This window comes from Anabrus simplex, chromosome 1 (assembly GCF_040414725.1).
Source record: "Anabrus simplex isolate iqAnaSimp1 chromosome 1, ASM4041472v1, whole genome shotgun sequence".
Classification (NCBI taxonomy): Eukaryota; Metazoa; Arthropoda; class Insecta; order Orthoptera; family Tettigoniidae; genus Anabrus; species Anabrus simplex.
This window is the reverse complement of record NC_090265.1, coordinates 1,271,519,934-1,271,533,926: the sequence shown is the minus strand read 5'-3', so window position 1 is coordinate 1,271,533,926 and position 13,993 is coordinate 1,271,519,934. Positions and strand designations below refer to the sequence as shown.

At 40.1% G+C, this 13,993-nt stretch overlaps 1 protein-coding gene across 1 annotated transcript in view; it reads left to right on the top strand.

The window, feature by feature from the left end:
* LOC136858689 (A disintegrin and metalloproteinase with thrombospondin motifs 12) overlaps positions 1–13,993 on the top strand; it is a 477,582-nt gene that overhangs the window by 111,199 nt on the left and 352,390 nt on the right. The window contains exon 4 of the mRNA XM_068225727.1: positions 3,122–3,284. Coding sequence (XP_068081828.1) covers positions 3,122–3,284 — 163 coding nt within the window. The remainder of the gene's footprint in view (positions 1–3,121; positions 3,285–13,993) is intronic.

The window sequence follows — 13,993 nt, the reverse complement described above, 5'->3', positions numbered from 1 at the left end:
CCTGGGCTACTTCGTACCATCGCTGATGCACATTGGAGAGAACACACTACAGTGGTATAGTGAAATTAATTAAAACCCTACTGATTTAGTAACAGTTAATAACTAGGGCATAGCAGGAGAGGACTGTGACTGCCTGGAAGGTGATTGCTTACATCTTCGAAATTTCGGAAAAGGACAAAACACGATACGACGACGACGACGACGACGACGACGACGACGACGACGATGATGATGATGATAGCGTGTGGCCTCCAAAGAAGCTTGGTGCAGGTCTTTCGAGATGACGCCATATAGTCGACGTGAGCGTCTGTGAGGATGGGGCCCTGCCTATGATGAATTCTAATGCTGAAGACGGCACACATACACACAGCCACCCCCGAGCCGTTGAAATTAATCACAAAGGTTAAAATCCCCAACCCAGCCGGGAAATGAACCCGAGAACCCCTGGGCTAAAGAACTGCACGCTAATCATTTATCCATGGTGTCGGACAATGACAAGATGAATATTATGTTAATTACTTTTCAGTGTAACACCGTATGTTTTGCTGCAAATTGATTGTTGGCATTTTCTACACATGTGTTGTTTTGAGAAATGTTCTGTTTTTTCCGTTAAATTAATTACTATAAACACGTTATTTGTCTTCTTTATTTAATTCAAGCAATCCCAAGCGTATCCAGATTGGAGGCAAGGAAAAGCCAACATGTACAAACCACTCAATCAAATCAGAACATGTCTGTTATTAAAAGTAATATTTTAATAAACGAAGTGACTTACGATTTGATTCAGTGTTATAAAATGCACGTTTTCACTAAGACGAGAATGCTACAGTTTGTTGCAGGGCTCAAAAAGCTGAACCCCGTTTCTTGTCATTATTGAAAATCCGGATTAGATTGACAAGTTGGTATTTGCATACCAGCTGAAGTTATATTATGCATCGAAGAAAGACCTTCTGTGGGTGGGGTCGGTAGAATAGCATCCACGGTATCTCCTGCCCGTCGTAAGAGGCGAATGAAATGGACCAGATGATATGAACTTCGCAGCATGGTTTGGCGACCACGGTTCCCATAACTGAGTCTGGCACTGCTTCCACTTATTTATGCCAGGCTCGTCGCCTTCATCTTTCCTATCAGATCTTCCTTGTTCAACTACTGTTTTTCTGCGAACCCAAGGATATTAGGTTTTCGAGGCCTAAGAAGTGTTACATTTTTTAAATCCTTCGTGGCCCTTGGCTTTCTTTTGCCGATATCTCAATTATTCGAAGTGTTGTACTTGTACCTCTTCTAATTTCCCCCCTGATTAGTGAGGAGGGTTGCTCAGTTGTAATTCCTCTTAGAACAATTATCACCACCACCCCTATCACCTAGAAGACTGTGGGATCACAAATATAAAGAGTAAATACAAGCAAGCCCAAAAAGGCCGGGCTGAGTGGCTCAGACGGTTAAGGCGCTGGCCTTCTAATCCCAACTTGGCAGGTTCGATCCTGGCTCAGTCCGGTGGTATTTGAAGGTGCTCAAATACGACAGCCCCGTGTCGGTAGATTTACTGGCACGTAAAAGAACTCCTGCGGGACTAAATTCCGGCACCTCGGCGTCTCCGAAGACCTTAAAAAGTAGTTAGTGGGACGTAAAACAAATAACATTATTATTATCAAGCCCAAAAAGAATGAATACCTCTGCTGTAGTGCGATCAGTCTTCATTATTGTGCCTCATGGTATAAATATCCAGTAGTAGGATCTTGTTTGTGTTCAGATGTTCTGAAGAGTAATTTAGAGACTTCATCGTGGTATCAATCAGTCACCAATGATTTGCATTTAGTGCTGTTACCCAGGCGTTATGTAAATGTTACAAACGTTGGACTGGGAAGACTTGGAAGTAACGAGACGAGCTGCTAGTTTAAGCGGAACGTTTCGAGCCCGAACTCTACTCTTTTGTCTGAAACCATCCAGAACAAATCGTGCCGCTTTCCTTTGAATCTTTTTCGGTGCTTGTATCAAGTAATCCTGGTGAGGGTCCCCATGTGCTAGAGCCATACGCTAATTGGGATGTTACCAGTGAGTTATACATCCTCTTCCTTTTGATTTGCTATTTGTTTTACGTCACGCCGACACAGATAGGTCTTACGGCGACAATCATTCTCTTCCTTTACATCCTTACTACATCTACTAAATACCTTCATTACCATATGAGGATACCTGTAACCCTTGTATGCAATCCATTTTTGTGATTAGTCAATGAAGATCTTTTCCTACTTTAACATCTAGGTACTTGGAGTGATCCCCATGAGTTACTTTCATCCCATCAATACAGTAATTAAAACTGAGAGGATTTATCCCCTTTGTGAAACTTACAACCTGACTTTTCACCCCCTTAACTATCATATCATTCCCTGCCACCCAGCTCCCAACTCCGTCGAGATCTTTTTTTTTTTTTTAATTTGCTCACAATCCTGCAACATATTTATTACTCCATAGAGTATAATATCACCCTTGAAGACGTCAGTTACGTACTCATATCTTTTATATATGTAAGAAATCACAGAGGTACAATAAAAATGCCCTGCGGGACTCCCGTTTTAATAATTAGAGGATCAGATAACACTTCACCTTCTCTAATTCTCTGAGTTCTATTTTCAAGAAATTTAGCCACCCATTCACATCTTTGTCTATTCCAATAATCCTCATTAAAAAAATAATCTTCCCTTATATACCCCGTCAAAGGGCTTGGATAAGTCAATAGCGATACAATCAATTTGACCTCCTGAATCTAAAATATCTGCTATATATTGCTGACATTCTACAAGTTGAGCCTAACAGGAAACCCGAATTGCGTTCTATCAAACCAGCAAACGTGTCTAATATAATCACAAGGAATGCTTTTCCGAAGCATACATATAATACACGTCAACCTGACTGGCCTTTAGCCGCTTTATATCTAACACACTTTCCTTTGTATACTGGGGCTATAATTGCAACTCTTCATTCATTTGGTATAGCTCTTTCACGCAAAAAGTAATCAAATAAATATTTCAGGTATGAAACTCTATCCCAACCCATTGCCTTTAGTGAGGTATTGGATTCGTTGTCGAGTATATGAAATGTTTCTCTTAATCCTGTTCATCAGGCTGGATATGTTCGAGTGCGGAGAAATATGTACTACATAGAACCAACGAAGACTTCGAAGCCTGCAGAAGATGGGCAGCATATGCATCTCGTGTATCGTGCCACCGACCATGATTCACATACCTCACACCCTACAGCTAGATCGAGCAACTGTGGTACGGGAGGTAAGTGTCACTGTCGTATAATCTTATTTTTAAAGAGCTACGTAAGGGAAAATTCAGTTCGGCATTTCTTAGATACTGTTGTTTCAATCTGATGGTAAGACCCATGTACCTATGTTAAAGGAACCAGTAAAATCCTTACTATTGAAGTGTATAGCCACGGGCACACTATGGAGAGCAAATGGGTTTCCCAAACCTCAGATATCCGATTACTTCTGATATTTAACTTTCAAGATTGTATATACGCCTATCTGTAGTATAATGCGGTAGTCAAAGCTAAATATTCAAGCAATAAAGCCCGCGTTGTGTGACTGGCGCGTTCTGCAGCTATGTTGGCTGTAATGTCAGACTTGTACTTAAGATCTTAGCCGACTGAGCAGAAATTCCTAAGTCACCGTAGCTGAACAGGTAGAGCATCGGGAGCAAAAATCAAACGGCTCCAAGAGTGTCCGTTTGGCTATTTCTGTTCTGTTCTTAACATCACTCCGCACAACCTTACATCTGTAAGCCTACCTAGAGTAGTGATTGCTTACTTCTGGTATTGGATGAGAATATAAAGCTTAGTATTCACATGATGTTAAATCTTCTAGAAAAAATTCAGACTCGGAAGAAAATAACGCAATATATTTTAATTGTAGGAATCCTAAATAAAAACCTTTGTGCAATATTATGTAGAGAAAAAAATAACGTACTTTTCTTCGGCTTTTTGTTGTACTGAATGGATTTCTTTTCCACTCTCTCACTGTTAACAATTTAACACTGAAAAGCAGGTCTTCTATGCAGTCTCATCATAATTATAAGAATTTGTAAGCCAGCAAAGATTTATACACTTTACAACTTTAGCTTTGTTAGTTGCTGTAAATTGCAAAATTCGTAGAGCTGGAAGAGCATTCAAAATTATAACTTTTAGCATTCTCATTTGGCAATACTAATAAGTTTGTATACAGTGAAGGGACGACTTGGCTGCACTGTTTGGGTCACGTAATTGCTTCTTTCCAGAGATGGTGAGCTCAAACCCCATCATCGACAGCCTAGAAGATGGATTCCTTTGGTTTAAAATTCTCACACCAAGCAGATGTTGGGGCTGTATCTCAGTTAGGACCACGGCCGCTTACTTCCCAGTCCTATCTCATCGTCGCCATAAGTCCTTCCAGTACGAAATAAAAAGAAAGTAATAGTAAAAAATACAGGTATGAGGAAAAAAAAAAATGAAATTTCGTATGGGTTTTAGTGCCGGGAGTGTCCGAGGACAAGTTCGGCTCGCCAGATGCAGGCTTTTTGATTTGACTCCCGGAGGCGACCTGCGCGTCGTGATGAGGATGAAATGATGATGAAGACGACACATGCACCCAGTCCCCGTGCTAACGAAATTAACCACTTAAGGTTAAAATTCCCGACCCTGACGGGAATCGAACCCGGGACCCCTGTGACCAAAGGCCAGCACGCTAACCGTTTAGCCATGGAGCGGGACCAGGAATGAGAGAAAACACGTGAAAGAATGAACGTTCGAGGAATGAGCGAAAAAGGATCATACTTATGGGAGCTAACACAATTGTAAACTACTGTATATGCCACGTTTCATAAAAGTACGCCCTGCTGATTTCACATGATACTCGAACAATAATATCCACAGTAGGCTATATGTATGTTTTTGGAACAGTTTAAAATGAAGGGGACCATTTTAAAATAGGCCTATTAGTGAGAGACCATTTCAACCACCTGGTGGTGGTGGCGGTGGTGGAGGTGGTGATGGTGGTGGTGGTGGTGAGCACTGTTTTAATAATAATAATAATAATAATAATAATAATAATAATAATAATAATAATAATAATGTTATTGGCTTAATGTCCCAATAACTACTTTTACGGTTTTCGGAGAAGTCGAGGTGCCGGAATTTAGTCCCGCAGGAGTTTTTTTACGTGCTAGTAAATCTACCGACACGAAGCTGACGCATTTGAGCACCTTCAAATACCACGGGACTGAGCCAGGATAGAACCTGCCAAGTTGGGGTCAGAAGACCAGCGCCTCAACCGTCTGAGCCACTCAGCCCGGCGAGCATTGTGAAAAATTAGAGATTTAATGTTACATTACTAGTTGATTATAATTGGTACCGGTTTCAACCACTGTTCCGGGTCATCATCAGCCGATCACCTAAAATATTTAAAAAAATGCACAGGAAAGTAGATAATGTGTAAATTTTTCACTAACACTGTTTTAATAATAATAATAATAATAATAATAATAATAATAATAATAATAATAATAATAATAATAATGTTATTGGCTTTATGTCCTACTAACTACTTTTACGGTTTTCGGACAAGTCGAGGTGCCGGAATTTAGTCCCGCAGGAGTTCTTTTGAGTGCCAGTAAATCTTCCGACACGAGGCTGACGTAATTGAGCACCTTCAAATACCACCGGACTGAGCCAGGATAGAACCTGCCAAGTTGGTGTCAGAAAGCCAGCGCCTCAACCGTCTGAGCCACTCAGCCCGGCGAGCATTGTTTTAAGGGGAACTACAACTAGGCAACCATCCTCTATCAACACTAATCGAGAGGAAAAATTGAAGAGATCCGACACTTCTAAAAATTAAAGTGTCGGCCAAAGAAGGACAAGGGCTTGAAAATTAAGGACTCCCTAACACCGTCGTTGTCTGAAAAGAACAAGAGTTGACCAAGATAGATGAAAGTGAAGAGCCTGGCACAAGTATGTGAAAGCAGTGCAGGTTTCAGCTAAGGGCCCCGTGGTGGTCTACGCACGCTTCCAAGTTAAAGCACCTGGGGCCCTTTTTAACCGCCTCTTTCCATAGGCAGGCCATACCGTGGATGTTATTTTATCACCCGCACCCTCAGAGAGAAATTTCAGCCCACCTGTTAGCCCCATTCCTCCCTTGAATATCCGTAATGCCAATTGCCCTAGCATCAAATATATCCCGAGTTTCACAAAAGTACTTTTCACACGATACTCGAAAATTATATATTTTTAAGTACTGTGAGACTATTCAGTATGTCGAAACACATTTAGTATTTATTCATGCATTCCGAACTTCGTGCCCTTTCTGGTGGTGGAAATATTCGTGTGTTGAGTTTCTTTCTTGTGACTATGAAGCTATGTTTGTGTCCTGTATTTTTTGTTTAATTTTATATTATTTGTGGTGTCTTCTGATGTAAGGTCAATTGCCTTCAGATCACTTCTTACTTCTCTGACCTACGTGGAGCCTGTTGTGGTACCTTCTTAGTCGAGATTACACTGTACCAGTTGTTTCAGAAGTCTCAAATTCTGCATTCTCATTATGTGTCCAAAGAATCCCAGTCTCCTCTTACGCATAGTATCAGTAATGATTTCCAACTCTTTGTACACGACATTGTTGTCCATTTTTCTAGTATTCTTTTTGATGCAGATTCTTCCAACTTTCTTCCGATTTTCTGGAATCTACCGGTCTTTGATTGTTCAGGTGAAACAGTGTCTCTGCTGCGTATGTTGCATCCAGTTTTATAACTGTGTTGTAGTGTTTTTGTTCTTTGTTTATGGATAGTAACTTCTTTTTGTAGATATTTGTGCTTTAACGAGCTTGTTTGTTCTTATCTGGATCAAGATTTTTCGTTTAGGTTGTTTGTTATTACTTCCCCTAGGTATTTGAACTGGGTGACAATTTTGACTTTATTACCATTCATACTTATATCTTTTAATGGTGTTGGTTTATTGGAACATAATATCTGTCTTTTCTAACGATATTTTAAGGCCAGTTTTAGTGGCAATATTGCGAAGTTCTGATATATGTGTTTTTAACTTCGTCAAAGCCAGTTGCTAGTAATGCTAAATCGCCGGCGAACCAATGCAGTTGGTTTTGATTTTCCTGCATATATTTATTTATGGGGGCATTTATTAAACCTTTCTCTCATCAGAATTTCTAGAGTGTCGTTAAACTGTAAGGAGAGAGTCCATCTCTCTCGTGTAACCTTGTTCTGATCTCGAATGGTTTCGATATAATAGTTATCTATTTGTCTGTCTGTCTGTATGTGTGTTGTATTACCACGGGAAACGGATTCAAGTATTTTCATGACAATTGGTATTTAACTTTAGGATGAGGGCGAGTGAGATATTAGCTACAAATTGTTCAAAGAACATCAGAACCAGAGGTGGGGGCCTTAAACATAAAACTTATGTATCTCTCTTACGGATGTTTTTACAAGAAAATTGTTTACGATAAAATTTATTTAGAATATTACTTACGAAACTTTTTGTTCTAACTTCTGAATAGAATGGAAAATGACAAACATTAATAGTGGTTGGCTGAAAGTTTAAGTCGAAGAGCCGATAGCTAACTCTATGGAGAGGTGCTTTGGAGATCATGTCGGCAACATTTAAATGTTTTGTACATCTCTCTATACCTTTCAAATATTAAACTGATACTTGTATTTTGTACCAGAAGGAATAGACCCAATATAAATGAAATTAATGAAACTGCACAGGGCGAGAGATCTGGGAAACGAGTACGTCACGACAAGCTGCTGAAAGAGATTAGCTGTTCACCTCCCTCCCTCAGAATCTCAGCCAAAACATGAGGGGTCGACAGAAATGTAATCGTGCACATGTTGAGTGATAGTTACGCCCATTATAATATCTAGTTTATCAATAAAATTGATATATTTCAGGACGAACAGAGATTTGCACGAAAAGGGTGATCATTTCATAATAATTGCATTAATTATCTATAAAGGAAGGAATTGTGAGTTTAAGACTGACGAGAAAGGATCTTACACGTATGGACTTCATATTAAAAATATCATAATGAAAATTTCATGAATCTGTTATGAGAATGAGTTCCTAACTCTCTTACTTGCTTTAACAGTATGAATCTGCATTTACATTGAAAAATATGCAAATTAATATTCATTAAATAAAATACACAATCCTCGGACCTTGTACTCACACTTAGTTCTTACCTGCTTACTTACACATTTGTTAGTTGATGGGCGCCAGCTACCAATCAGTGCAGCAATAATAGAAGGAGAATCTTGACTATCTCTAGGGTGTGCGGTAATAAGCTTACTTTTGACAACATACCATATACATTCTGGGAAAAGGAGATTGGCATTCGGTTTCCCATTAAATTTGAGGTTATGTTATTCTATTCTGGAAATGAAACGCTAAATTAATTTGATAGAACAAAATATATTCTTGAAAAAATTTCAGTAAAAATAGTGAGAACTGCTGCGATTAAAACAGATGAGAATATGAAATTATGACATTGCAACTGAAAGAAACTAGGCATGAATTTGAATTCTTCTTGACCGGACATTTAACAATTTTACATTAACCCCTCACTGTTTCACTTGACTGTACCTTCAACACTTTGAGTGTAATTACGACGTATTCCTTAGATCTGGTGTTTACTGTAGATGTGTCACGCCTAATTTGGTGATGTATCCATGTGACTGCTTCTTCTCCATATCATGTGACTTCTTGGTAAGTCTGCACGGTATGACTTCATTGCAAGTGTATCCTTCTATGACTCCATCACTGTTCACCACCCACTTTACTTCTTTTCTCTTCACCTTCCGTATCTTCAACTAAGTGACCAACTGAAGCCTCTCCATCTCGTTCACACTCCGACCAACTGTGGCCTCTGCTTCCAATTGAATAATGACTGACGCTATAATATGGAGCCACTTTATATAGGTTGGTTGACGCACCTACGTAATCTACAAAAATAACTATGATACACTCTCACCTCGCGACAAATATTACACACTATGGCGAAATCGCCCGGGGCTCCCTGGGTTACTCAAAGAAAGTGAGCTCATCGCTAAATGCTCACGATGACGTAGCAATGACATGGTAGTAACGCCAGCAGTATTGCACAATGTAACAATGTCACATCCACATCTGATATATAGCAACTCCCACTGTACATGTCATTAGTGTTAATCTACACACACGTATATATGCATACATATAACTACAATTACGCAAGCGACAAGCATTGAATTGAATTGAATAATAATTATAATACAATAATAGTAATCTCACAGATAAAATAATAATAGTATGGATATAATAATAATAATAATAGTAATAATAATAATAATAGTAATAATAATAATAATAAAAATAAAAATACAGATATCACCTTGTAACGGGATTTGAACCGTTATAGTTATTCATTACAACAAAGTACCGTAACTCTAATCATAAAATTTGAACTTCAACATTATTTAATAATAGCTCACTCTTAGATTTTTCATATTCCATAGAAAGAGTAACAAACATGAACCTTTAAGTGTGCAGGAATGTTCTTAGATGGGTGGTTGAATACGCTCCTTTGTTATTTATCAAAGATTCCGTCCACGGAAGTAATTACAGTGTTTTCAACCATAAGTTTAAGAGTTTGATGACCAACGATGTCTGTGGGTCATTCAATTATCAATGAAAACAGCTATAATTATAAATAATAATTAGTTAAAATGCTTTACGAAAACTGCTGCAGTTGCGTACAGATAGGAAACGGTAATTCTGATCGGTTCCAAACCACTAATGGAGTGCAACAAGGCAGTACCCTTTCACCCTTACTTTTTATCACTGTCGTGGATGAAGTCATGAAAGAAATTAAGCAGATCAATATGGACATCAATGCATTTGCATTTGCAGATGATGTAGTCATTTGGGAAAATACAAAGAAGGAAGTTCAAGAGAGGCTGAACAGCTGGAATGAACATTTGAAAGCACACGGATTAACAATAAATAAATCAAAAACTGTTACTATGTCTGTCAGCAGGCAGAAGAAGACAGAAAAAATAATTCTGGAAGGCACACAGCTGGAAACAGTAGACCAATATAAATATCTTGGGTGCATCATTTCAAGTGATAATAGAATACAGCATGAGATTAACAACCGCATTCAAAAATCAGCTCAGTTTTACCATCAAGTTCGGAACCTCCTCTGGAACGAACAAGTTCCCTTAAGTTCAAAGCGGATTCTATTACAATCATACTTCACCTGCACAACAACCCAACAAGTGGTTAGCAAACTACAAGCCGCAGAAATGAAGTTCCTACGAACTATGGTACAGAAGACAAAAAGGGACAGGGTAAGGAATGAAATAATAAGGGAGGAAGCTGGTGAATACCCATCCCTGAATGAAAAAGTGACAAGAGCCCGTTTGAAATGGTTTGGACGATGGAAGGACAGCAAAACAATGGCTACACACAGTCGTGGCCGGAAAACGACCAGTAGGAAGACCTAGGAAGAGATGGCTGGACCAAGTGAAAGATGACATAGGAACAAGAGGAGTCAGCTGGGATGTCGTCTTGAGAGAAGAGTGGTACATGGACAGGCAGAAGTGGAGAGAGCTCGTAAACCACACCCGGGCAACTGGAGTGGAAAACTGATGATGTTGATGAATTAATTCATGGCGCAGCTGGTCATCACTGTCCTTATAGTCTAATTCTGACACCTCGGATGGGTATTTTAATAAATGAGAACCTTGCTGGCTGATGAACATGATGTCTGTCCCATTAAGAAACAGCAATTCTCATCAACTTTATCGACATAATTGATGTCACATTATAGAGCCCCTTTCTACTTACTTGAGGTCTTCATTCTATATTTCTCTAGCTTCTATTTTCATCGCTCCTTTCAAAATCATGCCATAGGGCACAGTGTACTCTGTTATAAGCGGAAATGTTTCGGGTTCGGTACACAAGCCGACCATCGCCAATTCGGACCTTAGAATTGTTTTAACATAAAAGGCAAATTCTTCCGTGTCAAAAAAAAAAAAAAGATCTTAGAGGCGAAAACTATTAAATGAGAAAATTTACCAAGCGCTACGACTCTTTTGCCATGGTAGCCATGTTTATGACGTCATAGTTTAGAGTCAGTACATCCCTTCATCTTTTTGAATATCAACTATTATGAAACTATGATGTCACGAGCCAACAGCTGACATTTAAATTTCCATAAAAACTCACACTAAGCACACCATGGCTTTCAGTAGAAAATGATAATTTTACGCAACATCGCGCATACTGATGGTATAAATTCACCATAGAAATTACAATGAACCGTTAAAATACTGGAAATTAACCACAAAGCAAGAAAATATGAGAGATCGCTTCGAGACCACTTGAGCTCCCGATCATTGTGGAGCAATTTACGAACGGAAACCCGATGAATGTTTAGGAATGCGAAAAACATGTACGAACGCTATGAAACGATACGTGAAGCAGCAATGAGAAGAGATCCTTCCTTTATGCCTGCTAAGGACCTACCGACCCACAGCAAGAAATTTTATTACTTCTACAGGCAAATTGAAACGAAGACATTACATTGCAAATTCACACGGTAGCAAGATTAGTTATTAGTGTGTTCAAATGGTACTCACTGATTTATAGAAGGTTAGTATGATATCCACTGCACGTCCTGCCAAAAACGTCTGCAGGGCCAGAATACTTGAATTTCAGATCACTCGCGGTGTTAGTTTCATCGCACTGTCATACGCAATTGAACTCCACTTAACACGATGTACATGCGCGCACAGAAATGTTGTCCCGATATGAATAAAGCATGATATCCCCCCCCACCTCCTCGCTTAACGGATTGCTACAGGGAGACAGCCCGCTACAAGGCTGTTGTGATTGAAATGGGCACTGTGGAGGATGTATAGCAATACAGACACTGTGCCTTCAGCACCCCCTTCTTTTCGGTACTGAAGTGGCCTTCAATACTACCCCTTCACTCACTCTCCTCCTTTCCAGTACTGGAGTGGGGCAGTGTTGATTGTTTACGTCGGGGCACCATTTCTGTGCTTGCATGTACATAAATTCACTTGGAATATGTACGAATCATTTGTTAATTAGTTAAATACACAAAACAGCACAATGTGCATACACGAGCCATTAACAAAATAAATATCGAATCTTGAGTTGACAGTGATGGTAGCGCGATCACGAGCACATGGAAATGGCGAACCACTCCTCCTTCCTCGACCTACGCATGCGCTCGAGACTTTCTTCAGCAGTAACAACCTTGAATATGGTTACCACTTGGGTCTAGGGGACGTAGAGTCACGGATTGTGGAACGGCGGCCTGTTTCAATAGCATGGAAGCAGAACACAACAAAATCATTCAATGTAAAGCAGCTTATTCACCTTATTTAGGGTACTGCTCAGAAATCACCTCCTGTCAACCCCTAGCAAAACTACTTACTATCCAGTGACGTAGAAAATAGATCATATTAAATACTTGATTACACTACTTTTATACGTCATGGTATGCACATTTGATAATAAATTACTTGCAGCGGATATGTGCATATTTAGAATAACCCATTTCCATATAGGGAACGCGGGTGTTACGCCTCCTTCCTTCTGTGAGGAAGGGTTGGCAGCTCTGGCTTACGTCACATTCTCGCTGGTGCACCTCATGTGCTGTCTATAGAAGGAAAAGGGATAATGTGCCGTCATAATTACGACGTCACGATCATTTTTCCTGTCCACGGTGAAATGTTAAATAGTTGAATCTGTCGCCCATGCGCAGTAGCGATAGTTCGGACTTAATTTTTGGATATGAATTGCCCGTCTCTCTCTAACACCCTGTAACGTCAGGTATGACGTAATCACCCCTCAGTCACCAAGTAAACATGGCCGCCATGTGCTCTCCTAGTATTATAGCCTATAGTGTACTCTTCAATGTTGTATATGTCAGGTAATAGTATAAAAACCCAGTACTTTCGCACCTCTACTCCTTTCCTGTACCCTATTGAATAATCTAATAACATTTGACGGCCCCTACAAGTGAGCTGACGATGGTCGGCTTGTGTACTGTAACCTTTTGGTCAGCGAAAGAGGGGTCGAAATAAGCGAACGCATGTTTCGGCTTATCCGCGGACACTCGCCCGTTTCCGGGGAAATGACCGCCGAAGTTTCCGACGCACTTTAGGTGCCAGCGCATTGTAAGTTCAACAGACGCGGTGGTGCAGTGACTTTCGCCGCGGCTTCGCAATTTTGCGCCCCGTGTTCAAATCCCGATGATATTTCTGTTTCATTAATTTACTTTTTACCTTTGACGATTACTACACGAATGGTTTTGTTCAGTGTATTAAATATCGTTGTCCTTATTCGCCTATGTTCTGTCTGGTAAATGAATGTTAGAACATCAAGAAATGAATGAGGCCCTCATCTGTGGTGTAGTGGTGGGTGTGATTAGTTACCACCCCCGGAGGCCCGCGTTCAATTCTTGGTTCTGCCACGACATTTGAAAAGTGGTACGAGGGCTGGAACGTGGTCTATTAAGCCTCGGGAGGTTGACTCAGTGGGGGGAGAGATTCCCACCTGAGACATCCTTGAAGTGGTTTTTCCGTGGTTCCCCACAAGGCTCCTGTTCAACATAGTAGGCGAGGCCACCTGGGCGTGGTACTGGTCCTCCTCCCCAGTTGTAACCCCCGACCCTAAGTCTCACGCTTCAGGACACTGCCCTTGAGGTGGAAGAGGCAGGATCCCTCGCTGAATCTGAGGGAAAAACCAAACCTGAACAGTAAACGGATTAGAAAGAAAGAAGAAAGAATAAATGAATGAAACAACTTATTTGAAATTGTTTTTGGAAAAATGATCCGTTATGTGTGCTTTGTCGCAAATATATTGCCAACAGGTGAAATCTTCAGTAATATTAACAACGTTTCTTTCCCGAATGATATTCCCAGGCAGACATATT